The sequence below is a fragment of the Grampus griseus genome (genome assembly GCF_964374135.1).
Source record: "Grampus griseus genome assembly, chromosome: 3".
Classification (NCBI taxonomy): domain Eukaryota; kingdom Metazoa; phylum Chordata; class Mammalia; order Artiodactyla; family Delphinidae; genus Grampus; species Grampus griseus.
In genome coordinates, this window is record NC_139019.1 from 170,220,062 (window position 1) to 170,244,300 (window position 24,239).

At 55.0% G+C, this 24,239-nt stretch overlaps 1 protein-coding gene across 1 annotated transcript; it reads right to left on the bottom strand.

Moving 5' to 3' along the window:
• Positions 1-3,058: 3,058 nt before the first annotated feature.
• On the bottom strand, positions 3,059-11,799 carry TLE5 (TLE family member 5, transcriptional modulator). The gene is made up of 7 exons (XM_082650742.1): positions 11,580-11,799; positions 10,325-10,422; positions 7,899-7,962; positions 6,448-6,492; positions 5,731-5,793; positions 4,272-4,346; positions 3,059-4,182 (listed from the first exon to the last, which is right to left on the bottom strand). Exons 1-7 carry the CDS (start codon positions 11,604-11,606, stop codon positions 3,961-3,963), a joined length of 594 nt encoding a protein of 197 aa, XP_082506868.1. The 5' UTR covers positions 11,607-11,799; the 3' UTR covers positions 3,059-3,960.
• Between the last annotated feature and the right edge of the window lie 12,440 nt (positions 11,800-24,239).

The following is a 24,239-nucleotide window of genomic DNA, read 5'->3' on the forward strand; positions in this document are numbered from 1 at the left end:
CCCACCCGCCTTCCCCCTCCTCCCCTTCCTCCCGCCTCATTAGGCGTGCCCGCGGCGCGGGGCCCATTAGCGGATCAATTAGCAGAGGTCGCCGGCAGCCCGGTCGTTAAGCGCGGGAGGCCGCACCTCCGCCCGCCCCGGCTTCCCGGCCGCGATCGCGTACCTCCAGGACCCTCTGGTCTCGCTCCCCACTGCGGACTCCTGGGCCCGCCCTATACCCTCCCCAGCCCCACGGGCGGGATGAGGGGCTTCGAAGCCCTCAGAGAGACCCCAGGTCACAGATGTGTCCGTGGCTAGGCAGGACCCCCTTCTGCTTCGAAGACCCCTGAGGGGGACTGTCGGGTTTGCCCCCCTCCCCAACGCCCTTCATCTGCCAGCAACATCAGTAATAATAATATCAGCTGACGGCCGGTGAGCCCTTGCAGGCTTTCTGCTAATCCTCGGAACCCTCTTCCCAGAAACAGATCAGACAAGTGATTTCACTCGCCTCACTCGCCATAGCTCCTCTGCTTGCTGACACCTGCTGACACATTTTGTATTTTCCTACCGCCGGCCACAGGGCGGGGACTTAAGTGTCCTGTTTCCTGCTGTGTCCCCAGGGCTCAGAGTAGGGGTGCAATAAATGAATGAATGAAAAAGATGAATGAATGAATGGGTGAGGGTCTGCTAAAGCACTTTCCACGGAGTCAGTAATAGGATCTTCATGACAACCGTGTGTTCTGTGATTATACCCATTTTACAGATAGGGAGGGAAAACCAAAAACCAGAGTGGTGAAGCCACTTGCTTGGATCACCCTGCTGTGAGAGGAAGAGCCAGGATTTAAACCCACGCTGGAGACCCCATGCCCAGAATCAGTATGTGACAAATTAATAACCACCACCGTTCCCCTCCAGGGGTGGGGGTGTCCCAGAGCCTTGCTTTGGGGGGAGGGTCAGGGGTGGCCTTCAGAAAAGTGACTTCTGGGAGTCCTGGGGGATTAGAACGGGGGGGAGGGGAAAAAAGAACACTGTTCCAAGCAGAAGGAACAGCATGTGCAAAGGCCGCTAGGCAAGGAACAGCCAGTTGTTTCAATCTGGCTGCAGCCTGCTGGGAAGGAATGATTACAGGGCTGGGTAGCAGGCCCTTGCGGTCTCCTGGGCCTAGAATTTATTCCAAGGACCATGGAGGCCAAAGATTATCTATTCTTTAAATCCTTTTTAAAAACTGTGAAATAGAACACACAGAAGAGTGCGCTGATTGTAAGCAAACAATTCGATGAATTATCACAAAGTGAATACACTTGTGTAATCAACTCCCAAATTACCATCACCCTTAGAAGTCTCCTTTGGTAACTCCATGACATCTGGTGCTATAGGTCCCTTGGGCCTGTCTTTGTTCCTTATATAAGTGGAGTCACACAGCATTGACTTTTCCATACCTGGCTTCTTCAGTGTTCTGTGTGCCAGATGTATGGTGTCAAGCGCGGTGAGGTCTGGTTCTTTTTCTGGCTGCGTAGTATTCCACGGGCAGCTAATGTCACAACTTACCCTTCTGCCCTTTGATGGACAGCTGGTGGTTTCCAGTTTGGGGCAATGAGGACTAATTACAGCTGCTGTAAACATTCTTGTGGCACGTGTGTTGGGTGGATCCAGCATTCAAATCTGGGGGTATCACTGGGTGCTAAGCAGCCTTCTGAGGCAGATGTAACAATTTACACTCCCCAAGCGAGGGGCAGAGATGAGTTCTGGTTTTCAGCACAAGGATATACATTAAGCAGGGAGTGATTCCATCTCACTGGCATTTTTGGAGGTGATTTGGCTGCAGTGGGGGAGGGGCGGGGCCCAGCAGGAGGGTCCCCCTGTCCCCTCTCTGCCTCCTCTTTCTCTCCTTAGGGACAGGAGACATTTACCCTGAGGTTGGCTGTCCATCATTACCCCTCTGTCTCTCCCTCCTTCCCTTCCTGTGCCCTTGGCCCCCATGCAAACCCACTGGATTGGGCAGACAGCTGAGAATTCCTTGCATCCCTCGTGCTCCCAGTTCCTTGAGGGTGGGATTTCTGTAGCATGAAGCCCTTGTGAAGATCTTACCAAGTCCAGATGACTGTCCCCACTCTCCACCCACCTCCCCGCCACCAGGCCCATATCCTGGGTGGGGAGCCTGAACTTCTCTTAGTTTTTTTTTTTTTTTTTTTTTTTTTTTCAGTATGCGGGCCTCTCACTGTTGTGGCCTCTCCCGTTGCGGAGCACAGGCTCCGGACGCGCAGGCGCAGCGGACACGGCTCATGGGCCCAGCCGCTCCGCGGCATGTGGGATCTTCCCGGACCGGGGCACGAACCCGTGTCCCCTGCATCGGCAGGCGGACTCTCAACCACTGCGCCACCAGGGAAGCCCTCTTAGTTTTTATTATTAAATTTTTTGGCCACAGCACGGGGTATGTGGGATCTTAGTTCCCCAACCAGGGATCGAACCCACACCCCCTGCATCGGGAGCGCAGAGTCTTAACCACTGGACCACCAGGGAAGTCCCTGAAGTTCTCTTGACTGAAATGCCAAGTGTGCTGGGAATCACCTTTCCTGCTGGCTCCCCCTCCTGGGCTGGTCCAGCTTGGATGCAGGGGGGCTAGGGTGGGCTCCAAGTGGTCCTTGGAGAGTTGAGGTCCAGCTGGGGGTCTGTGTTCTCTGATCTGGAAAAAAGCGTTTTGTGTGTGCAGTGTGACTGTCCAGTCTCAGCAGCTGTCTCTAAGGATAAAGACTGTCATTTAGGAACCCTCTGGCCTGGGACTCAGAAACTAGTGACCCCTTAGCTTTTCTGAATCCCTTTGCCTACCTGTCAAAACGGCTGGCTAGACCTCAAGCACCTAGGCTGTGCTGTGTGACCTAGAGCCTCCAGCTGGCCCTCTCTGGGCTAGGCGCCAAGTTCAGGAGCTAGACTACATTTACAACCCGGACTCAGCTAGGACTCTCAATATCCAGTCCTGTAACAGACGAGGGGATCTCAGACTTGAAGGAAGCCCTCTCCTCCTCCGGGAAGGGGGGGCACCGCGGGCAACTCGCAACACAGAGGCAGGAACACGGCAACCAACCTTCTCACATCTTTATTTGAAAGGCACAGCTAAGCCCACCCTCGATACAGCATTTTCACTTCTCTCCGTAGAGATCAAACGACTGAACACAACAAAGGCTGACAGTCTAAAAGGCTATATACAGACACAGGTGTGGGTGTTGCTTTTTTTTTTTTTTAACATTTTTCTGTCTTTTTCTTTTTTTTAATATTCTTTTTCTTAGAAGACAAGCTAGTATACTGGAAAAAGGAAAAATAAAAAATAAAAACCAAGACAACTCGAGTACCCTCATCTTTATTTGGGAAAAGGGAGAAAGGGAATTCTGGGTTGCCCATCCCACCCTGTTCCCCGGGCAAAGCTTGCTGTCCATGGCCCCTCTTTCTTTCATGGGTGAGGGGACAGGACTAGGTGGGTGTGGACGGCGGGAACTAGCAGAGGGTGAGTGAGTGGGAAGGGGAGACGCGGGGCGCCCAGGGCGGGGAGGGGCAGCTAGCATTGTGTTTGCATGCAGTGCCAGGGTGTGAGGCCAGGGTGTGCCCCGGGGAGGGGCGGGGGGGCAGCGGGCTGTCAGTTACAGGTGTGCGAATTGGGGAAGTGCAGGGGGTATTGGACCTCTTGAGGTCTTGCTCCCTTCGGACCTGGCCTCCCACTTGTGCCTCCAGGCCTCAGCTTGCCTCATCTGTGGTATGAGCGGGTAATGACCCATTCAGGCTGCAGGGGAGGAGGAGGGAGGCTGGGAGTCGGGGGTAGGAGCCAAGTCAGGGGGTGGCACACAAGCAGGGCGAGGGCCCCAGCAGGCGGCTACCATAAATACTACCAGAGTTGAGCCAATCCCGAGCTATACTGTGTCTTATGCTGAATCTTCCTCTCTCTCCGTGTCTGTCTCCCCTTTGTCCCCCCGCCCCCATCCCAGCCGCCCACTAATCCGATTTCTCGCCATCATCCTCCTGGTGGGTGTCACCGTCATGCCCATTCTTGTCTTCCTTGGAGAGGTGGGCCTGGGAGCCCAGCGCCGACAGCGAGAGGAGGCCGGTGCCTGCACTGACCGCCGGCAGCGAAGGGGGCTGCAGCCCCACAGGCAGTGGGGTCAGAGGCAGGGCCAGAGCCTGCAGCTGGGACAGCTGGTGGGCTTGGAGCTGCTGCTGCAGGGCAGAGGAAGGGGAGCGTTAGCCCCCTTGGGCCCACCTGTCCTTCTCCCACCCGCTGCTTCCCCTGAAGACCCCAAACATACTCGGATGATGGAGTTCAGCTCAGGAGCAGTGACCTGCTTAGCCCTCTCGATGGCTCCCAAGACTTGCTGCTGGTGCTGGATGTGGAGAGAAATCAACTGATTAGCCCTGATCTTGTTAGGGCTTGTGGCTCAGAGCCCAGAAGCCCCGCTCCCATCTGGGCTATTAGAGCCCTCCCTCTCCGCAGCTTCCCACGCCTCCCGAAACCCCCCTCTCTCCAGCTGATTCCTTTCATCCAGCCTCAGTCTCTTCATCTGGAAAATGGGATACACGGAGACGCAGAGAAGACCCAAAGGGCTTGGTACCAAAATCTTAGGAAAAAGCTTTTGGGTGAGTCTGAGAAAGCCTGAACCACGACCAATGCCATGTGCAAAGAAGCAGAAGTGCAGTGCACAACCTGGTCAACAGTACGGGGAAGTCCTGGTTCTAAGAGCTCAGACCAGGACTGCTGGTCCAAGAGATCTGAGATCCGCTAACCCAAGCTCCTCTTCCTCCAGAGCCTGGGAAGGCCCAGTGAATTCCGGCAGGGCTGGGGCACGAGTCTCGGTTCAGGGCAATCCCCCACCCTGTACCCCAGCCCTCCCTGAACGTCTGTCTCTCTGGCCATCAGATGCTAGAATCTGCCAAGCTCCTTCTTTGCCTTGGCTACCAGGGAGCCCCTGTTGTGAACGGAAACCACAAGGCTAGGTCTTCAGGGTCCTAAGAGTCCCCTTCTTTGGGGCTTTCATGGTGTCCTCCTGGAATTGTTCCTGGGTATCACCGGAGGGACCCCAAGATATGGGTGGGGGCTAAAGAGAAAATGATGAATTATCAAGAGTAAATCTGGCAGAGAGCAGATGGGCCTTACATGACCCAGACATATGTGTGTGTGTGTGTGCGTGCGTGCGTGCGCGCGCGCAGAGTGGGCCTCACACCAAGAGTCTTAGAACCCCAGGAAACAAAAGAGGAAGAGTTGGGTACCTGGTTCCTCCGTGTGTCCGTGTGCATCTGTGTGTGTCTGTGTGCCGTGTGTTTAAGTGTCACCTCCGCGCATACCTGTGGCTGTTTGTATGTCTGCCTATGTGTGCTGGGAGCCCCCCTGTCCACACTGTGGCCAGCAGGGCCCCGCAGGTGAATCTCAGGGGGTGAAAGACGGAAGCAAAACAGGGCAACAGAATTCTTGGTGCAGTCTTCAGCGTAGCTGACATTTTTACAGTGCAATGACTCACTCAGGCTGGGAATTCCACAGCAGGGTGAGGCCCCTCCCTCCACTGCCCTGCACCCCTGGGGTTTCTCCAACCTGGGGATTCTTCTGCACAGACTGGCTGGTGGCTGGGAGGTCCAGAGAGGGAAGGCGTGTGCCCCGGGGTACCCAGCACGCCGCTGCCCCAGATGGCTGCAGGACGGAGGGCCTGGGGAAAGTTCACGGTCCATCTACCGCCTCCTCCCCGCAGCCCTGGGAGGCCTGGGGGCTCCACTCACCTCTTGGGAAAGGTAGGGCAGGACCTGGGCACAGATCCCATTCAGCCTCTTGACGATTTCAGCCTGAAACACACAGACGCTTCAGCCCTGGGCAGCAGCTGGGGCAGGCGCAGACCAGCCCCGGGAGGCCTGGGGGTTCTGTCTAATCTAAGAAGAGGCCAGCTCGGCTCAGGGTCAGGTCAACTCATCGGGCCCACGGGCACCCAATCAGCAGCAAAGGTGGAATCTGAGGCTGGCTCTCTGCCCTGTAGGCTAAGAGCACAGGACAAACCCACGCCCAGCCGCTTGGGGTCCCGGTGGCCCTGGGAAGATGATGCCCAGTGCCTGATAGGTAGTGAGTGCTCCGTGGGGGAGAGGGGAAACGGGGTGGGGGCAGCTGGCATCAGTGTTCTACAACATACCCGAGGGTAGCCTCATCAGGGCACAGGTGGCAAGAGCAAGGCTGCAGGGCAAGGGGCAATCTGGGGGTTCCAGGGTGGGTTGGCACATCACCCCTCCCCTGCTGTTTGCAAAGGGGAGACAGTGGGGTGGGGGGTGGCAGGTCCCCGGAAAGTCTCTGCCCCTCCCCCTCAGGGAGGCCTAAGAAAGGGGGGTGGGTTGGGAGGTAACAGAATACCAGGGCAGACTTAGAGCTCAGGCAAAGGGTGGGCAAGCTCCTACCTGCCTGGGGGAGTGCCGAAGTAAGCGTGGGACGGAGGAGGGGGGAAGAGGGCGTACCTGCTTGTGCATCTCGATGTTCAAGCCGTAGGACATCTCGTAGTACTGCATGGGGGCGGAGAGGAGACAGAGAGAAATGGGGGCGGGTGAAGAATGGGGGGCTCCAGAGACAAAGAGATGGGGGGAGTGACAGAGAGAGAGACAAAGAGGGGGAGAGGGGGAGAAGGGGAGAAGTGGAGAGATGGGGAGGGGAGGGCAGGCGAAAGAGATGGAGATGGAAGTGGGGAGACACCCACACCAGGCGCTGGGGCCCAGGTGCCTGGTGGGGCTGCTGCGGAAGCTGGGGGAGCTTCAGGGCCCCAGCAGCGGTGTGGGTGCCCTGGTTTCTGGAATAATGATCACACCCCAACCTCTAACACACACACAGACACACATAGACACACACATACTCTCGCGCGCGCGCTCTCTCTCTCTCTCTCTCTCTCTCTCTCTCCAAGGCTCCTAATCTTTTATCTTTATGTGTCTTGTCTGCGGGTGGCCCTGGACTCCAGGGAAGTTTGCCTTCCTGGGTATAAATAATCGAGGATAAACAAATCCTGCTGGGTCTGGCTCTGGGGCCAGCAGCGCCCCCCCTCACGCCCCAGATCTGACCCTGCCCCTTCCCTTGCTCTAAACAGTCCCATGGCACCCCTCTGTCACTCCAGGGAGGGTGGGGGGGAAGACGTTTGTTCCCAGGCCTTTGTGTGGTCTCCCCTTCTCTGCCCAGCAAGCTCCTACTCATTCTTCAAGACCCCAGCTGCAATGCCCCATCCTCCAGGCAGTCTTTCTCAAACCGGGAGCACCCCCTTCTGGAGGCCCCCAGTCCTGGGTCCCTCCCTCTGCCCCAGCCCCATCCCTCTCTCTGAGGCCAGAGGTTCAGTGTCTGGCTCTGCTTCCCCCACAGCCTGGGAGAAGTGGGCTCTGGGCTGGACGGAGGTGGCGCAGTGGGGCGTGGGGGTGGCGTGGGGTTGACGCAGAAATCGCCACCTGGTGGGTAGGAAACCTAGCAAGTGATTCTGGCAGTGTGCACGCGGGCAGGGTCTCAAATGTCAGGCCCAAGAACGCAGTGACACCCCTTCCCTCCCACCCACGTCAGAGTCCTCCTCCCAGGCTTGGGCAAGGAGGGGTTAAGCCTGGGATGCCTGGACCATGGGGGTGGGGAGGGATCTGGCTGCTCCCTCAGTCAGATCCTGGCTTTCCCAGCCATTGGCTCCTTTCCTGCCAAGGACAGCCGGGGGACCTGGCAGGCCCAGGCTGCAACCCGGTGGTTTGGCACCTCGGCCACTGCCTGGGCCGGCAGCCAGGCCAGCAAGACGGACTCAGCCCGGCCCAGGGGCAGGCTGAATGGAGAGCTGACCCTGACTCCTCATACATCCCAGAGGTGGCGGCCAGGGTTCAGGCAATAGCTGCTGGTGCTGGAGGGGGATCTGGGGTCCCCCATCCCTGCCTACTGGACCCCAGGGCTGGCTTACCATCACGTAATGACGCTGCATCTCTGACTTCTCGCTGGCCAGCTTGTCACATTCGAGTTTCAGACTGAAAAAGAACACGGGGAGGGGCGGGGGCTGGGCTGAGGTCCCCCCCATTGTGCAGGGGAGCCCCTAACTTTGGTGGGGGACAGGCAGAAAATGGGGCAGGGGGAGCCTCAGGTGCCCTAGCTAGAAAATGTGGATTATGAAACCAACTTTGCAGATCTGGGGGCAGAGAAAGCAATGAAAATAATAAAAATAACGAAAGTCAGAGCAAATGCCCTGACTGTAGCTGAGACAGGGATTCAAAGAAACTTTTACCTCTCCTGAAACCCAAAGAGATCAGGGCTGTTAACATCACTCTGTTTTTACAGATGATGCAATGGACGCCCAGAGAGGTTGAGTGAACGGGCTCAAGGTCACACAGCCAGGAAGCTGGCTTCAGAGGCCATACTCTCAAGCACTGAGGAAAACTCTCCAGCAAAGAAGGAACAAACAGACACGGTGGAGAGGCTGCTGCGGGAGCCGAGTTGGCTGGTAGGGCTCTGGATTGGATTTACCAAGGAATCTTCAAAGGCACCCAAGGCCCTCTTGTGGGTCCTGATTTCCCTAGCAGTGGGGCATAAATTTCCACCATTGGGTAACGGAGATGGTGACCGCCCCCGCCTCTCTCAAGCTCCCCCAGCAAGGATAAGCTTTGGGTATCTCTCAAAGGCCCCTCACGAGGGTGTCAGGGTGACAGGTAAAGAGCTGAGAGCACAAACTCAAGCCAGATAGACTGGGTCCAAAGTTCAACCCTGCTATTTTGATGCTGTGTGACTCTGGGCAAACCCCTCTACCTCTCTGGGTCTTGGTCTCCAAGTCTGTTGAGTTCCAACCTCCGAGGGTGAGGTGGTGAGGATGAAATGAATTAAGACCAGAAACACTCTTAATGGTGGTATTCAGCAAGTACCCAATAAAAACTTAGTTGCTCTTGTAGTTACCCCAGGAGACTGGAGTTTCTCTTCACCAGACTGACCACGACTTGTATACCCCAGTTGGGAGGACAGCCACAGTTGGTTTCTCCAACTTTCTTTAAAAATATGCATTTGTTGCCACCGTTAAAAACAAAATCAGGCAATTTCATTCCAAACTCTGCATTTCTGGCCCTTCCTGAAGGACTGGTGGATCCTGTGTGAGCCCCCAACATGGTAGGACCCCTCAGTGTAAAGCAGGAAGCCCAGGCCCAGCAGATGGAGACTCCAAAGCTCAGAGAGGGGGTGTGGCCTACCCGAGGTCACATAGCACTGTGGCAGCAATCGTGAGATTGCTGGGTCTCTGGAATTGGATCAGCCCCAGTGCTCACTGTGACATGGGCATGGGCCAGGCCGGGGGGCGGGGGGGTGGAGGGGAAGAGGCTCAGAAAGGCCAGGCCTGCCAGGCAAAGCCCCTAAACCCTCCACATCACAGGACCAGAACAAAGTTCCTAGGCCTGCCCTTCAACCATCTGTGCCTCAGTTTCCTCATCTTTGAAATGAGCACAACGATAGGGCAGCAGTAAAGATTAAACAAAAGGATGTATGTTCCATCTTCAGCAAATGGGGAGAATGGGAAGTACCTCCAAAAGAACAAATATATCACTGTTCCCAATTTCTTCTCGGAGACAACTTGGGACCCTTCAAAGAATACTTTTGTGTGGGTAAAGTAAGGTCCAGAGAGGGCCTAAGACCCCACAGGTATTTGTGGCCATGGACCCCCTTTTGATTCCTAGTTCAAAGCCCCCCTCCACAGCAAAACCTTGAGAATCTGCATTCTTCAACCCAGAGACTGGGTACAAATCTCAGTTCTGCCACTTCTTTGCTGTGCAACCCCAGGAAATTCCTATCGTCTCTGGGCTTAAGTTTCTCTAAGTGTAAAATGAAGACAATAATAGTTCCTTTCTCTTTAGATTTGACACATTGGCAAGCCCTTTAGAAACGTTAGATTCAGTTCTGGTAAGAGAATCGCCTTTCTGCGGGCTGGCAGGAACCCTTTCTCCAAAACTAAGCAGAGAGAGACAACATGCTACAGATTTTGGTGGGGGGTGGGGGTGGGGTGGGGAGGTGGAGGGCCCATCCCCAACTCCAGCTGTTGGGAGGTCTTTTATCCAATGCAGATTGGGGTGGGGAGAGGGGCTCTGACACCAGACAGCTGAGGCTTTGGGCAAATTATTGAAATTTTTGTGCCTCAGTTTTCTCATCTACAAAATGGGACTGTCTTAAAGACTAAATGAATTTCATATCGGCAAAGTGCTAAAGACAGTGCCTGCCACCTAAGACATTCAACGCCTCTACTTTTTCGGAGCCTAGATATATAGCAGGGGCCACAACCTCCGCTGCAGGCTTCAGTCTTGCCATCTGAGCAGGGGTCTCCAGCTTCTCCCGGGGCGGGTACCACCAGCCCCAGCTCACCTGTGGTACTGAGCCTGCAGCAGCTGAAACTCATCTTTGATGCGGTCGCAGGAGTCCGAGGTGGTGAATTTCAGTTGCTGGGGGAGGTGCGACGAGCCCTGTGGGGAGGGGCGGCCCGGGTCAGGATCCGGTGGAGCCGCCACCCACCTCTCTCCCCCGCTGCCCCGAGGCAGCGGCCGGCGCAGCTGCAGCGTCCCCCCCCCCCACCCGCCCTACTTCCCGGGCCCGTGTTTACAGCCCCCGGAGCGGCCCCCGCCCGCACTTCCTGCCCCCGCCTCTCCGCCCGAAGCCGAGGGGGGTGGGCGCGCCCGGAGGCTCTCGTCCCCCGCCCCCCACAGGCTGTGGAGGTGCGTTTGAAGGCCCGCCCTTGGTGGGGGGCAGGGTGCGCCCTCTACCGCGCCTCCAAAGCGCCGAGAGGGGGTGCACATCTGAGCGCCCCAACTGCCTCTGGGAGGGGGGGAGAACGCGTCCTAGAGAGTCCCCCACCCCAAGCTGGCGGTGTGGGAGGGGGGAATGAGGCTTCCTTGCAAACTCCCCTTGGGGGAGGGGCCTCTCTAAGCACCCGAAATCTTCCGGGGGGGCCCACCCCAGATTCCTAGCACCGAAATCTTCCGGGGGGGCCCACCCCAGATTCCTAGCACCCTTCCTCCGGGCCGCGCTCTTCCGGGAGGGGTGCGCCTCCGGTCTCCCCCCACTCCCAAGCCCCGAAAGCAGCCCCGGCGTTAGAGGTGCCTGGTGGGGCTCCCGGGGCGCCCCAGGCCCGAGGCAAAGGCCGCCGAGGCCCTGGCTGGCTTGATGGGGGGGGGGCACAGGGCCCAGGAGCTGGGGCCGGGGTTGGGGGGATCTGAGTTGGGATCTGGAGGAGACCTGGCTTGGGAGCTAGGGGGGGTGCTCTGGGCCCGGAAGCTGGGAGGGGGACAGGGAGCTACCGGGGATGGGAGGGAGCCCCGGAGCTGGGGGTGGGGAGTAGCGCTGGGCCCAGAGCTGGAGGGGACTGGGCCTAGGAGGTGGGGGGGAGACGCCGAGCTGGGGGTGGGGAGGTCCGGCTGGGATCTGGAGCGGGGGGCGCAGGGCTTGGTCCTTGAGGGGTGCGCAGGGCCCGAACCTGGGGGAGGGAAGGGTCCGGCTGGGAACTGGGGGGACCGGGTCAGGACCTGGGCGGACGCAGGGCCCAGAGCTGGGGGGACGGCCCGGCCGGGAACTGAGGGGTGCCGGGCCCGGATGGGGGGGCGCCGGGCCGGCGGGCCCCGCTTACCGAATGCCTGCTTTGTGGAAACATCATGTCAGTCGCGGCGGGGGGCGCGGGTTGCGCCCCGGCTGTGCGCCCCGGCTCGGGCTGCTCGGGGCGCCGGGCGGCCGCGCCTTTGTCCCGGCGCCGATCGGCAGCTCCCGGGGCCGCCGCCGCCGCCTCCCGCGCCCGGCCTCGCCCGCTTCCTGCGCCCCCTCCCCGCGCGCCCGGCCCCGGCGCGCCCCGGGCCCCGCTTCCTGCGCGCCCGGCGCCCCTCCCCGCCCCTCCCCGCCGCCCGCCTCCCCGCACGCCCGGCCGCCGCTCCTATTGTCTAATGGCGGCGACGCCGGCAGTGGCCGCGGCCTCGGCTAAGCGGAGGCTCCGGCTCCACCTGCTGCTGCCGCCGCTGCCGCTGCTGCTGCTTCCCGGGCCCCGTGCGCGCCGCCGAGGGGGGGGCGCGCGCCCGGGGAGGCCCGCGGATCCCCACCCATCCGCCTCCCCCGGGCCGGCCGGCGCAGTGACCTTGGGCCCGGCGCGCCGCCGCCTCGCTGCGGCCCCTCCCGGCCGGGTGGCCCAGGCAGCCGCCAGGGCCTCGGTTTCCCCATGTGTCAGAGCCGGGGGGCCCGGCTGCCCCCATCGAAACCGCCGGCGCAGTCATGGCGCGACCCGGACGCGTGCCAGGGACATGCTCTGTAATCTTGGCTCACGGGCTGTTCTCTGAGCCTCGGTTTCCTTTTCAGTAGAAAGGAGGTGGTGATACCGACTTCCTGGGAGCCATGCCTTCAACACACATTTACGGAGCGCCTACTGTGTTCCAGGCCCCGCTCCAGGACGTGGGGGTGGGAAGGGGTACAAAGTCCCGACCCTGGTGGAGATGACATGAGACGGCAAACACGTGAACCAAATCCCTGGCAGGTCAGAAGGTGGTAACAGCTATGGAGAAAACAAAGCAGGAGGGAGGGCTGGGAAGGTGCGATTTTTCGCAGAGGGAGGTCAGAGGGGGCCTGCTTGGCCTCTAAGAGGGCCCGAAGGTGAGAGAGCTGAGAGAGCGAGCCAGTAGGTTGTGGGGGTGGTGGCTTATTCAAGTAGGGAGAAACGCCAGTGCAAAGGCCCTGAGGCAGCACTGTGGCTGGCACGGAGTGGGGTGCTTGGGAGGAGATGGGGGCAGGGAGGCAGCAGCTTCCTGCATTCACACATGGGCGCTGCTCCCAGAAGGGCCTGCGCTTGGGTTAATGATCTGCCGTTTTGGTCTGGAAATTCCTAATAATTTTTGAACAAGGGGCCTCACAGTTTTGTTTTGCAATTATTTACTTATTTTTTTTGCGGTACGCGGGCCTCTCACTGTTGTGGCCACTCCCGTTGCGGAGCACAGGCTCCGGACGCGCAGGCTCAGCGGCCATGGCTCACGGGCCTAGCCGCTCCGCGGCATGTGGGATCTTCCCAGACCGGGGCACGAACCCGTGTCCCCTGCATCGGCAGGCGGACTCTCAACCACTGCGCCACCAGGGAAGCCCTTGTTTTGCAATTTTTGAACAAGGGCCCTGCAAATTCAGTAGCTGGTGATGGGACGGGACAGATGGTGCAGGGCCTCGGGGTCTGTGGGAAGGACTTAGGCTTTTACTCAGTGAGGTCGGAGCCCTGGAGGGCTGTGGGCAGAGGAGGGACAGGACTGACTCAGGCCTCGAAGAAGCTGTTGAAATAATACACGTGAACCCCCAGCAAGTGCTAAATAGACAAGCTCTTCATTATCACCATCGCCATCAACTATGCACCTTGCCTCCTGGATGGGCCTTGGGTTTTCCCATCTGGAGTTAGGACTCTGGTCACCTTTCCTGGGCAGAGGAAGGGTTAGGACTAGGTTGACATGAGTAAGCAAAATTGAAGCCCCTTCCACCCAAAAAGCCCTTCAAGATAAAACAGTACTTTAACACCGTATTTTTTTTTTTTTTTCCCTGTGGCCACCCAGTGCGGCTTGCGGGATCTCAGTTCCCTGACCAGGGATTGAACCCAGGCCATGGTAGTGAAAGCCCGGAACACGATATTTTTTAAAATAAAAATTAATGCCAGAAATTCATCACGAGCAAGGTAACACATTAAATAAGACAGCATGTTGGACTTCCCTGGCAGTCCAGTGGTTAAGATGCCAGGCTTCCATTGTAGGGGGCCGGGTTCAATCCCTGGTCAGGGAACTAAGGTCCCACATGCCACAGGGCATGCCCTAAATAAACAAACTAGCAAATAAATAAATAAAACAGCATCCAGTGGGGCCAGAGACGAGTTAGGAGGATGCAGGATCTCCCTAGTCCCGATTCCCTAAGAGAAAAAGCGCAAACTTTTAGAAAGTTTACTATTCCTGGGGAATTCCCTGGTGGTCCAGTGGTTAGGACTCATTGCTTCCACTGCTGGGGACATGGGATGGATCCCTGGTCAGGGAACTAAGATCCCACAAGCTGTGTGGTGCGGCCAAAAAAAAAAAAAAGTTACAGAAAGTTTACTATTCCGAATGTTTCCGGAATATGCGGACCTCACAAATTGTATTCGGGTCCCTGAGTGGAACAGGCTACAGAATTTTCAGGGCCCAGGGCCAAATGAAAACGCAGGGCCTCAGGTTCAAAAAGGATCAGGAATTTTAGCATGGTAACAACAGAGCATTAAACTAAGATCAGGGCCCTTCCTTCAAGTACAGGGTCCTGTAAGACTGTGTGAGTCACAGGCCCAACAAACCAGCCCTGCTCGCAAATCTCCCCACTCCCACACAGGGACCAGACACCGTTTCTCCTGGGAGGCCCTCTGCATCTAGGCAGGCAGCTCCAAGTATTAGGGCTCTTGGTGACCATTTTAGCAGACCGTAGCCTTGGGTGGGCAGAGATGGACACAGACATCTCCAGTACAGTGGGGTCAGGGCAGGCCTTTCACCATGTAGTAGAGAAGCCTGGATGTGTGACCCAGACTATGAATAAACCGACCCACCAGTTTAATTAATTTATTCATTTATATTTGGCTGCGTTGGGTCTTCGTTGCTGCGCGCCAGCTTCCTCTAGTTGTGGTGAGCGGGGGCTACTGTTCGTTGCGTTGTGCGGGCTTCTCACTGTGGTGGCTTCTCTTGTTGCGGAGCGCGAGCTCTATAGGCGCGTGCGCTTCAGTAGTTGTGGTGCACGGGCTTAGCTGCTCTGCGGCATGTGCGATCGTCCTGGACCAGGGCTCGAACCCGTGTCCCCTGCATTGGCGGGCGTATTCTTAACCACTGTGCCACCAGGGAAGTCCCTGTTTTAAGTTTTTAGGTATACAGCAAAGTGAATCAGTTATACATATACATATATCCACTCTTTTTTTAGATTCTTTTCCCATATAGACCATTACAGAGTATAGAGTTCACTGTGCTATATAGTAGGTCCTTATTATCAATTTTGTATATAGTAGTGTGTATATGTCAATCCCAATCTCCCAATTTATCCCTCCCCCCCTTACCCCCTTGGTAACCATAAGTTTGTTTTTTATATCTGTGACTCTACTTCTGTTTTGTAAATAAGTTCATTTGTACCCTTTTTTTAGATTCCACATGTAAGCGATATCATACGATATTTGTCTTTTTCTGTCTGATTTACCTCACTCAGTATAACAATCTCTAGGTCTGTCCATGTTGCTGCAAATGGCATTATTTTGTTCTTTTTTATGGCTGAGTAGTATTCTATTGTATATATGTACCACATCTTCTTTATTCATTCCTCTGTCGATGGACGTTTAAGTTGTTTCCATGTCTTGGCTATTGTAAATAGTGCTGCTATGAACATTGGGGTGCATGTCTCTTTTCAAATCATGGTTTTCTCCGGGTATATGCCTAGGAGTGGGATTGCTGGGGCATATGGTAGCTCTATTTTTAGTTTTTTAAGGAACCTTCATACTGTTCATACCAAGTTACATTCCCACCACCAGTGTAAGAGGGTTCCACTTTCTCTACACCCTCCTACCTGTTTGAGTTTTTACCATGAACCAGTCACTGCTTTAGCATTTTAACCTTGGGTACTACCATTATGCCCATTTGAAATATGGGGAAATTAAGGCACCGAGAGGTTAAGAGACTTGGCCAAAATCACATAGCTGGTGGGTGGCAGCACCATGATGTCAACCCAGGTCCTTGGGCCTTTGATCGCTATGCAGTCCTGCCCCTCCAGGTGGGGCGTGAACGCAAGTCACGGTGGGAACACTGGCTGGAGAGGGCCAGGACCCCAGATGATGCAGGACCCTGCATTCTGCACTGAGGAGTTGGGCTTGTACCTGGAGAGCACTAGGGAGCCATGGAAGAGTTCAGAGCAGGGTTTGTCAGTCTGTACTCTCGACATTCTGGCCCGAATCATTCTCTGGTGGGGGGGGCGTCCTGGGCACTGTGGGGTGTTGAGAAGCATCCCTGGCCCCCACTCACTAGATCCCAGGAGTACCCCCAGTCCCAAGTGTCCCTCAGGGCAGAATTGCCCCCAGCTGAGAAGCCCTGGCTTAGAGCAGCAGAGAGAGACCACCAGGGTGAGTGGTAGAAAATGCTTACTGGTAGTGGGAAGGGATGCAGATGAGGCGGGAGGTCAGGAGACCAGGGGGGATCCCCAAACTAAGGCTCAGGAGAGGTGCAGGCTGAGCCGGGCCCGCTGTGTGGAGGAGCTTTTGCGGGTAGAAAGAGCAGAATGCCAGCAAGTCGGGGGAAAGGCAGGGCAGAAGGCTGCAGCCCAGGAGGGAATAGTCTTCATCGTATAATTAATTTGGGGGAAACTGGGGCTTTTGAAGACCTTCCTGTCTGGGAAGCTGCCATCCCACACCCCCCAGCTCCTACCCATCACCTACTCCTTGGGTCCATATCCTGATCTTTCCTCTTCCTGGGGTTCTTAGGGCCACATCTGGGGCCAAGTTGGGGCGGGGATCTGTCTCATGTATCCAACAGCCTGAGACCAGCCTCGCAGCCTGCTTACAAATGAGCGCTGGGCCCCGCGCCTCCAGGGCAGAGCCAGGCGCTGGCTGGCGCATGATGGATGGGGCTGCAGGGTCATTAATCAGAGGCGGGGGAGGAAACAGGTGGCTGCCGTGCGCACAGGGACCTCCCTGTGATAGGCCTGGTGGAGCTGGGGCCTCAGCTGTCCGGGCCTGGGTTTGTGCCCCTGGCTGCCATAACCTGGGTAAGTGACCCCAGGGCAGTATGAGTTTACTGGTCTGTACCCTAGTGCCCCCCTACCCAAAGGGAGCTGTTATTCATTCATTCCCTCAGTAAACATTTATTGCACCTACTGTGTGCCAAGCATGGCTCTAGGTGGAGGTTTATAGCAGTGATTAAGGAGGACAAAAATCCTTCCCCTTGCAGAGCAGACAGGCTTTAAGTACTTGACTCAGGTCCTGCCCCTCCTCTGCCCACAGCCTGCCAGGGTCCCACCGCCCTCAGGGTAAAAGCCCAAGTCCTCCCCAAGGCCCTGCAAGACCTGCCCTGTCCCCTCCCTGCCCTCCCCTCCTCCCTCTCTCCCCCTCGCTCACGCTGCTCCAGACACACGGGCCTCCTCGCTGTTCCTCCAACACACCAGGCCCGGTCCTGCCCCAGGGCCTTTGCACTGACTGTTCCCTCTGCCTGGAAAGCTCATCCCCACAACCCAGTTTGGCTAATTCCTTTGTCTCCTTCCAGTCTTGACTTAAATGTCACCTTCTCAATGAAGCTGTATTGTGACTTTCCTATTTAATTCTGACAGGGCTGGGACTAGGATGAGTGTACTTTCTAGTAAGGCACTTTCTTCAGGCGTAAAATTTAAGACCAAAATCTCAGTCAACAAGATAAATACTATTTTAGCGCAATCGATTTTTGAATTGTGGTAAAATACACATACAATTTACTATGAGAGACATTTAATACATTCACAATGGCGTGCAACCATCATGTCTATCCAGTTCCAAAACATTCCATCAGGAATTCCCTGGTGGTCCAGTGGTTAGGACTCCGAGATTCCACTGCTGGGGGCCCGGGTTCGATCCCTGGTTGGGGAACTAAAATCCCACAAACTGTGCGGTGCAGCCAATAAATAAATAAATAAAATTTATAAGGAGAAGAAACCATTCCATCACCCCCATAAGAAGCCCCATCCCCATTAGCATCCCCCCACCCCGCCTCTGGAAACGACTAGTACACTTTCTGTTTCTGTGGATTTGCCTGTTCTAGACATTTCATATAAATGAATCGTATACTATGTGACCTTTCGTGTCTGGCTTGTCTCACTGAGTATCATGTTTTCAAGGCCCATGCACATTGTATCGTATGTCAGGGCTTCATTCCTTTCTGTGGCTAATGTTCCATTGTAAGGATGGACCACATTTTGTGTATTCATTCATTCGTCTGTTGATGGACACTTGGGTTGTTTCCACTTTTTGACCATTGTGAATAATGCTGCTGTGACCATTCATATATAAGTTTTTATGTGAATGTATTATTTTATTTCCCTTGGGTGTAGACCCAGAAATGGAATTGCTGGGTCATAGGGTAAGTCCTATGTTTAATTTTCGAGGAATCGCCAAACTATTTTCCGCAGCAGCTGTACCATTTTACATTCCCAATCGCAGTGCACGAGGGTTCCAATTTCTCCACATCCTTGCCAATAATTGAAATTGTCCTTAAAAAAAAAAAATATATATATATATATATAATACACATTCTAGCGGGTGTGAAGTTGTATCTCAATGTGGTTTTGATTTGCATAAGGCAATATTTGAACAAATCAAAAGTAATGAAAAAATTTCCATGATGAGCAAAATTTCAAAATTTTAAATAAAAACAGGATCCAGCCCTTCACTTGCATCACCAGCTTTACTTGACTCCCTCCTCCCAGCCCTGTAGCAACTGTTCCTCGTCCCCCACCCTTCCTAAGCCAGTAATGAGGTCAATGAGGGATTTTAGTTCCCCGACCAGGGATTGAACCCACACACCCTGCAGTGGAAGCGCCGAGTCCTAACCACTGGACTGCCAGGGAAGTGAATGGGGGAGGAGGGGGATGAACCAGAGGGGAAGATGCAGACTGGGGTTCAGATCCTTTGCTGTGCAACTTCTGTGCAACCTCCAAGCCATGATTTTCCTTCTCCATAACGTGGAAACCCTCTCTAAAAAATGGGGACCGTGGCAGGAGAGTGACCCCCAATTCCACTCCTAGGTATATACCCAAAAGAATTTAAAAAGCAAGGATTCGGGGACTTCCCTGGTGGCACAGTGGTTAAGAATCCGCCTGCCAGTGCAGGGGACACGGGTTCGAGCCCTGGTCCGGGAAGATCCCACATGCCGCGGAGCAACTACTGAGCCTGCGTGCCACAACTACTGAAACCCGCGCACCTAGAGCCCGTGCTCCACAACAAGAGAAGCCACCGCAATGAGAAGCTGGTGCACTGCAACGAAGAGTAGCCCCCGCTCGCCGCAACTAGCGAAAGCCCACGCGCCGCAACTAGCGAAAGCCCACGCGCAGCAGCAAAGACTCAATGCAGCCAAAAATAAAATAAAATAAAAATAAAAAGCAAGTATTCAAATAGATATTCGTACACCAATGTCCATAGCACCATTATTCACAATAGCCAAGAGTGGAAACGAATCTCCATCAACAGAGGAATGGATAAACAAAATTAACCATCTTACCTGTTTTTAAGTGCACAGCTCAGTGGCACTAAGCACATTCACAGTCATGCAGCCATCGCCACCATCCATCTCCAGAACTTTCTCATCTTCCCAAACTGAAACTCTGTCCCCATTAAACACTCCTCATCCCCTCCCCCAGCCCCTGGCCCCCACCAACTATTTTCTGTTTCTATGATTTTGACTCCTCTAGGACCTCCTATGAGTGGGATCAGACAGTATTTGTCCTTCCGTGTCTGTCTTATTTCATTCAACATCCCTTAAAGAAGCCCTGTCCCCATGAGCAATCACCCCATCCCCGTCCCCCAGCCCCTGACAACCAGGAATCCATTCTGTCTCTGTGGATTTGCCTGTTCTGGACGTTTCCCATCAATGGAATCACACCCTGTGTGTCCTGTGTCTGGCTTCTCTCACTGAGCATCGTGTTCTCAGGGTCCATCCACGTTGTAGTGAGTGTCAGGGCTTCACCCCTTTTCGTGGCCGAGTGATGTTCCTGTGTGTGGAGGGACCACCTTTTGTTCATCTATTCATCTGTTGATGGACGTTTGGGGTGTTTCTACTTTTGGGCTATCGTGAGTAGTGCTGCTGTGAATATTCATGTACAGATTTTCATGTCGACACGTATGTTCATTTCTCTTAGGTAGGTACCAAGGAGTGGAATTGCTGCATCAGATGGAAACTCCAGGTTTAACTTTTAGAGAAACCACCAAACGGATTTCCACCGTGGCTGCCCCATTTTCCATTCCCAGCAGCTCTGGAGGAGGGTTCAGATCTCCCTACATCTTTGCCAGGACTTATTATTGCCCATAACTTTTTTTTTTTTTTTTTGGCCCTGCACATGCGCGGGATCTTAGTTCTCCCAACCACGGATGGAACCTGGCCACAGCAACAAACAATAGTAATGATACTGCGGATGGCACAGACTTCCCGCATGCTGGGAACCAGTCTTCTTTACGCATTTATTTACTAGTAACCCATTTTGCAAATGGGGACAAGAGAGGCTCAGAGAGGGTGTGGCCCATCTGGGGGTCACCAGCCTGGCAGGGGCTGGGAACCCAGGCCTCTAGGCCTTGTCACTGCCCCCCAGGGCTGAGCTTGACAATAAGTGTGTTTTGTTTTTGTGCTTATCCTTCTCCCCGGAACTTCTGCCTGCACCCTTGGGAGCCTGGCGTTGGCAGGACCGGGAGCCACTGTTGGGGTGTTTAAAGGCCTTTAAAAGGTGTTCCCAGGGGACTTCCCTGGTGGCGCAGTGGTTAAGAATCCGTCTGCCAATGCAGGGGACACGGATGGGTTCGAGCCCTGGTCCGGGAAGATCCCACATGCCATGGAGCAACTGAGCCTATGAGCCACAACAACCGAGCCTGTGCTCTAGAGCCCGCGAGCCACAACTACTGAAGCCTGCGTGCCTAGAGCCTGTGCTCCGCAACAAGAGAAGCCACCCAATGAGAAGAGTAGCCCCCACTCCCCGCAACTAGAGAAAGCCCGCAGCAATGAAGACCCAACGCAGCCATAAATAAATAAAAAAAAAAAAAAAAAAAAAAGTGTTCCCAGCCTTTCCCTGGGGCTGCGTGGTAATTAGGTGCTGTAATTAGGAGGCATGATTAGGAGGCCACCCACAGCAGGCGTGTCTCTGGGGACATCTGGGGACTGTGGGGAGCAGGGAGGCATGGCTGCCCACCTGGCCTGCCCTTCAGAGGCCCCCACTGCCTCCTCTGAGATACCTAAGGGCCAAGTGCTAGCTGCAGCTTTGCAGCTGGTGGGCTGAGTGGCTCTGGACAACTCTCTGTCCCTCTCTGGGCCTCTGCTTTCCCATCTATGTAGTAGGGGAGGGCATAGTGCAGACCCCACAGGACCTGCACCGCTCCCCTCGCTCTCTGGTACCTAGATCCCTCCACCTATCCCCCACCCCAACAAAATAAATACCCTCTTCGTTGTAAGAGGCCAGAGTCTACTAAGTTCTTTCATATCCCCAGCACTGCTCCGAGCCCTTGAGGTGGGCATGATGATCACTCCCATTTTACAGCTGAGGAAACTGAGGCCCAGGGAATTTGAGAAATGGACTCAGGAACACACAGCCTATGAAAGGAAGAGCCAGGATTTCAATCTCAATCGCCATCCTAAGACCACCAGCAAATATTTCCCTACATGCTACTGAATGTGGGCAACACTTTTAGTGTTTTGCATGAGTGCTATGGAATAAATGGTGTCTTCCCTACAACAAACTTGTGCTGAAGCCCTGATCCTCTGTGGGCTGGTATTTGGAGGTGGGGTCTTCGGGAGGAGGTTAGGGTTAGATGAGGTCATGAGGGTGGGGCCCTCATGGTGGGATTAGTGTCCTTATAAGAAGAGGAAGAGGCCAGAACTATCTCTCTGCTATGTGAGGACACAGCAAGAGGCGGCTCTCTGCCACCTAAGGAGAGAGCTCTCACCAGACACTGACTCTGCTGGCGCCTTGGTCTTAGACTTCCAGTCTCCAGAATGGTGAGAAAATAAATTTCAGTTGTTTAAGTCAATCAATCTATGGTGTCATGTTATGGCAGCCCAAGTAGACTAAGGCAATGAGTTATGTGATTTAATCCCCAGAATAATCCCAGGAGGAAGTAGCTATAGCTGAGGAGACCCAGAGGCTCAGAGAGGGCAAGACACACCCCTAAGGTCACACAGACAGGAATGACAGAGATGAGATTCCAACTCCAGTCTGGCTAGTTCTGAGTCCCGCCTGTGCCTGTATGTCCCTAAACTTCCCCATCCCCACCCCCACCCCAAGCCAGTCCTGGGAGGCAGTGTAGCCTCCTGGTTAATAGACAGAGGTGAGTTCAAATCCTCACTCTGGCCTTCTACTTGCTGAGTGACTGGGACCAAGGCATGTCCTCTGTCTGCACCTCCGTCTCCTCATCACAAACAGGAGTCCTAACAGTTCCAGAAAGTTGTGAGGATGGAATGAAATGAGATGTGAGGGTCCCTTAGCTGGGCATTAGCACAAAGTAAGAGCACTTGGTAAAAAAAAATTATTATTTTTCTTTCTTTCTTTCTTTCTTTCTTTCTTTCTTTCTTTCTTTCTTTCTTTCTTTCTTTCTTTCTTTCTTTCTCTCTTTCTTTCTCTCTCTCTCTCTCTCTCCCCCTCCCTCCCTCTCTCTCTCTCTCTCTCTCTCTCTCTCTCTCTCCCTCTCTCTCTCTCCCTCTCTCTCCCTCCCTCCCTCCCTCCCTCCTTTCCTTCCTTCCTTCCTTGCCACACCATGCAGCATGTGGGATCATAGTTCCCTGACCAGGGATTGAAGCCGTGCCCCCTGCAGTGGAAGCATGGAGTCCTAACCACTAGACTGCCAGGGAGTTCCCTAAAAAAATTTTTTTAATTAAAAATTTTTTAAAAATTTAGAAAGAGCACATGGGCAGCTGTCTTCTCTGAACCTCAGTTTCTTCTTCTATACAATGAGCATAATGTCAGTACTTACCTTTGTAAAGTGCTTGAGTCAATGACAGTAAAGTGCTCAGAACAGGGTCTGGTGCCAATGAATGCTTGATATACAATAATTTTTTTAAAAGTTCATAAATTCAAATACATCCACCAACGTGGAGACACCCAATGCCCACGGACACACACACACACACCGGGACCCCTCCTGCCCAGGGATGAGTGGATGAGTGGCTGCCTTCTCTACCAGTTGGGTTGTCCACCCTGGTTACTGCAGAGCTCCCCTGCCTATGTGCATTAAACGTAAATTAACTGAATGAAAGGAAATTTAAAAATTGAGTTCCTAGGCTGCACAGGCCACATCTCAGGGGCTCATTAGTCACTGGGGCTGGTGACCATCACACTGGACAGTGAAGGTGCCCGTTATCGCTCACCACAGCAGGGTATTCTATGGAGAGCATGGTCTCGAACGGTCTAGAGCAGTGGTTTTCAGCCAGGGGTGATTCTGCCACCAGGGGACACCAGGTGATGTCTGGGGGCATCTGTGGTTGTCCCGAATGGGGGGATCCTGGCATTGAGTGGGTGGGGGCCAGGGAGGCTGCTCCACACCCACAGAGCCCAAGATGGACCCCCAGAGAATGATCTGGCCCCAAATGTAATAGAGGGGGGAGACCCCGTATTAATTATTTTGGGAAAATTTGAGTCTGATCCCTGCTCACATAACATGCCAGGATAAATCCCCGATGGTCAGGCAGTGTAAACCACGGGGGTCCCCAGTGTCTGAGTCACCTCCCCTGCCTCCCTCTCCGTTGTGTATTTAAATGTGTGCAGCATCCCAGGACCTCAGAGGTCCCGTGGTCGTGGAACCCAGTCTCCTGGGGGTTCGTGGAATCCCTAACACCGGGGGTCTCAACTTGGGTGACCGTGCCCCCAGGGGACACTGGGAGATGTCGGGATATTTGTGGTTCTCATACTGGGGGGGGCTCCTGGCATCAAGCCGGCCCCATGTCAGCAGTGCTGGGGCGACCCTGGGGTAGGGCAATGGATCTCAAACCTGTCCCCAGACGGGCTTCCTCTGGGAGCTTGGAGGAATGCAAAGCCTCTGGCCCTGCCCCAGCCAGGACTGCTGCTCTCATTCCACAATGCACAGCTCGGCCCCAATGTCCACAGTGCGGGGGGGTGGGCAGAGGAGGGTACCCTGGACTAGAGCTGTGGGAGCCACTTACCCTGCACCATTATATTATTACACTGAAATTGATGGAAATGAGATGAAATGAAAGACGCATGTCCGCAGTTGCCCTGGCAACCTCTCAGGGGCTCAGCGGACACAGGCGGCGAGGATGTTGGGCAGCACCGAGTTAGAATACTGCCATCCTGGCGGACAGTGCAGGTGGGCAGCGCCCCGTCGAGACCCTCCCCGGGGTCAGGCCAGGCTGGCAGCGCTGGCTCCACTGCCTGCACAGGGGAGCGGAGGCCGCGGTTCCACGACCGTCCACATGGGGGCAGCGTGTCCCAGGACCTGCGCCCCGGGAGGGAGGCTGAGCAAGGCGCCCTCATCCCCTCCGCTCCGCACATCCTTGGGGAGCGCCCACCGTGGGCCAGGCTCTGGGCTGCACACGGAGCTGCACACCAGACAGTCTAG

Excerpts from the sequence above, each read along its gene's own strand:
- TLE5 (XM_082650742.1), bottom strand. The coding sequence starts at position 11,606 with ATGATGTTTCCACAAAGCAGGCATTCG. Across the intron at positions 5,794-6,447 it reads ACATCGAGATGCACAAGCAG|GCTGAAATCGTCAAGAGGCT; the intron begins GTACGCCCTCTT and ends TGTGTGTTTCAG. Across the intron at positions 4,347-5,730 it reads TGCCCTACCTTTCCCAAGAG|CACCAGCAGCAAGTCTTGGG; the intron begins GTGAGTGGAGCC and ends CTCCACATCCAG.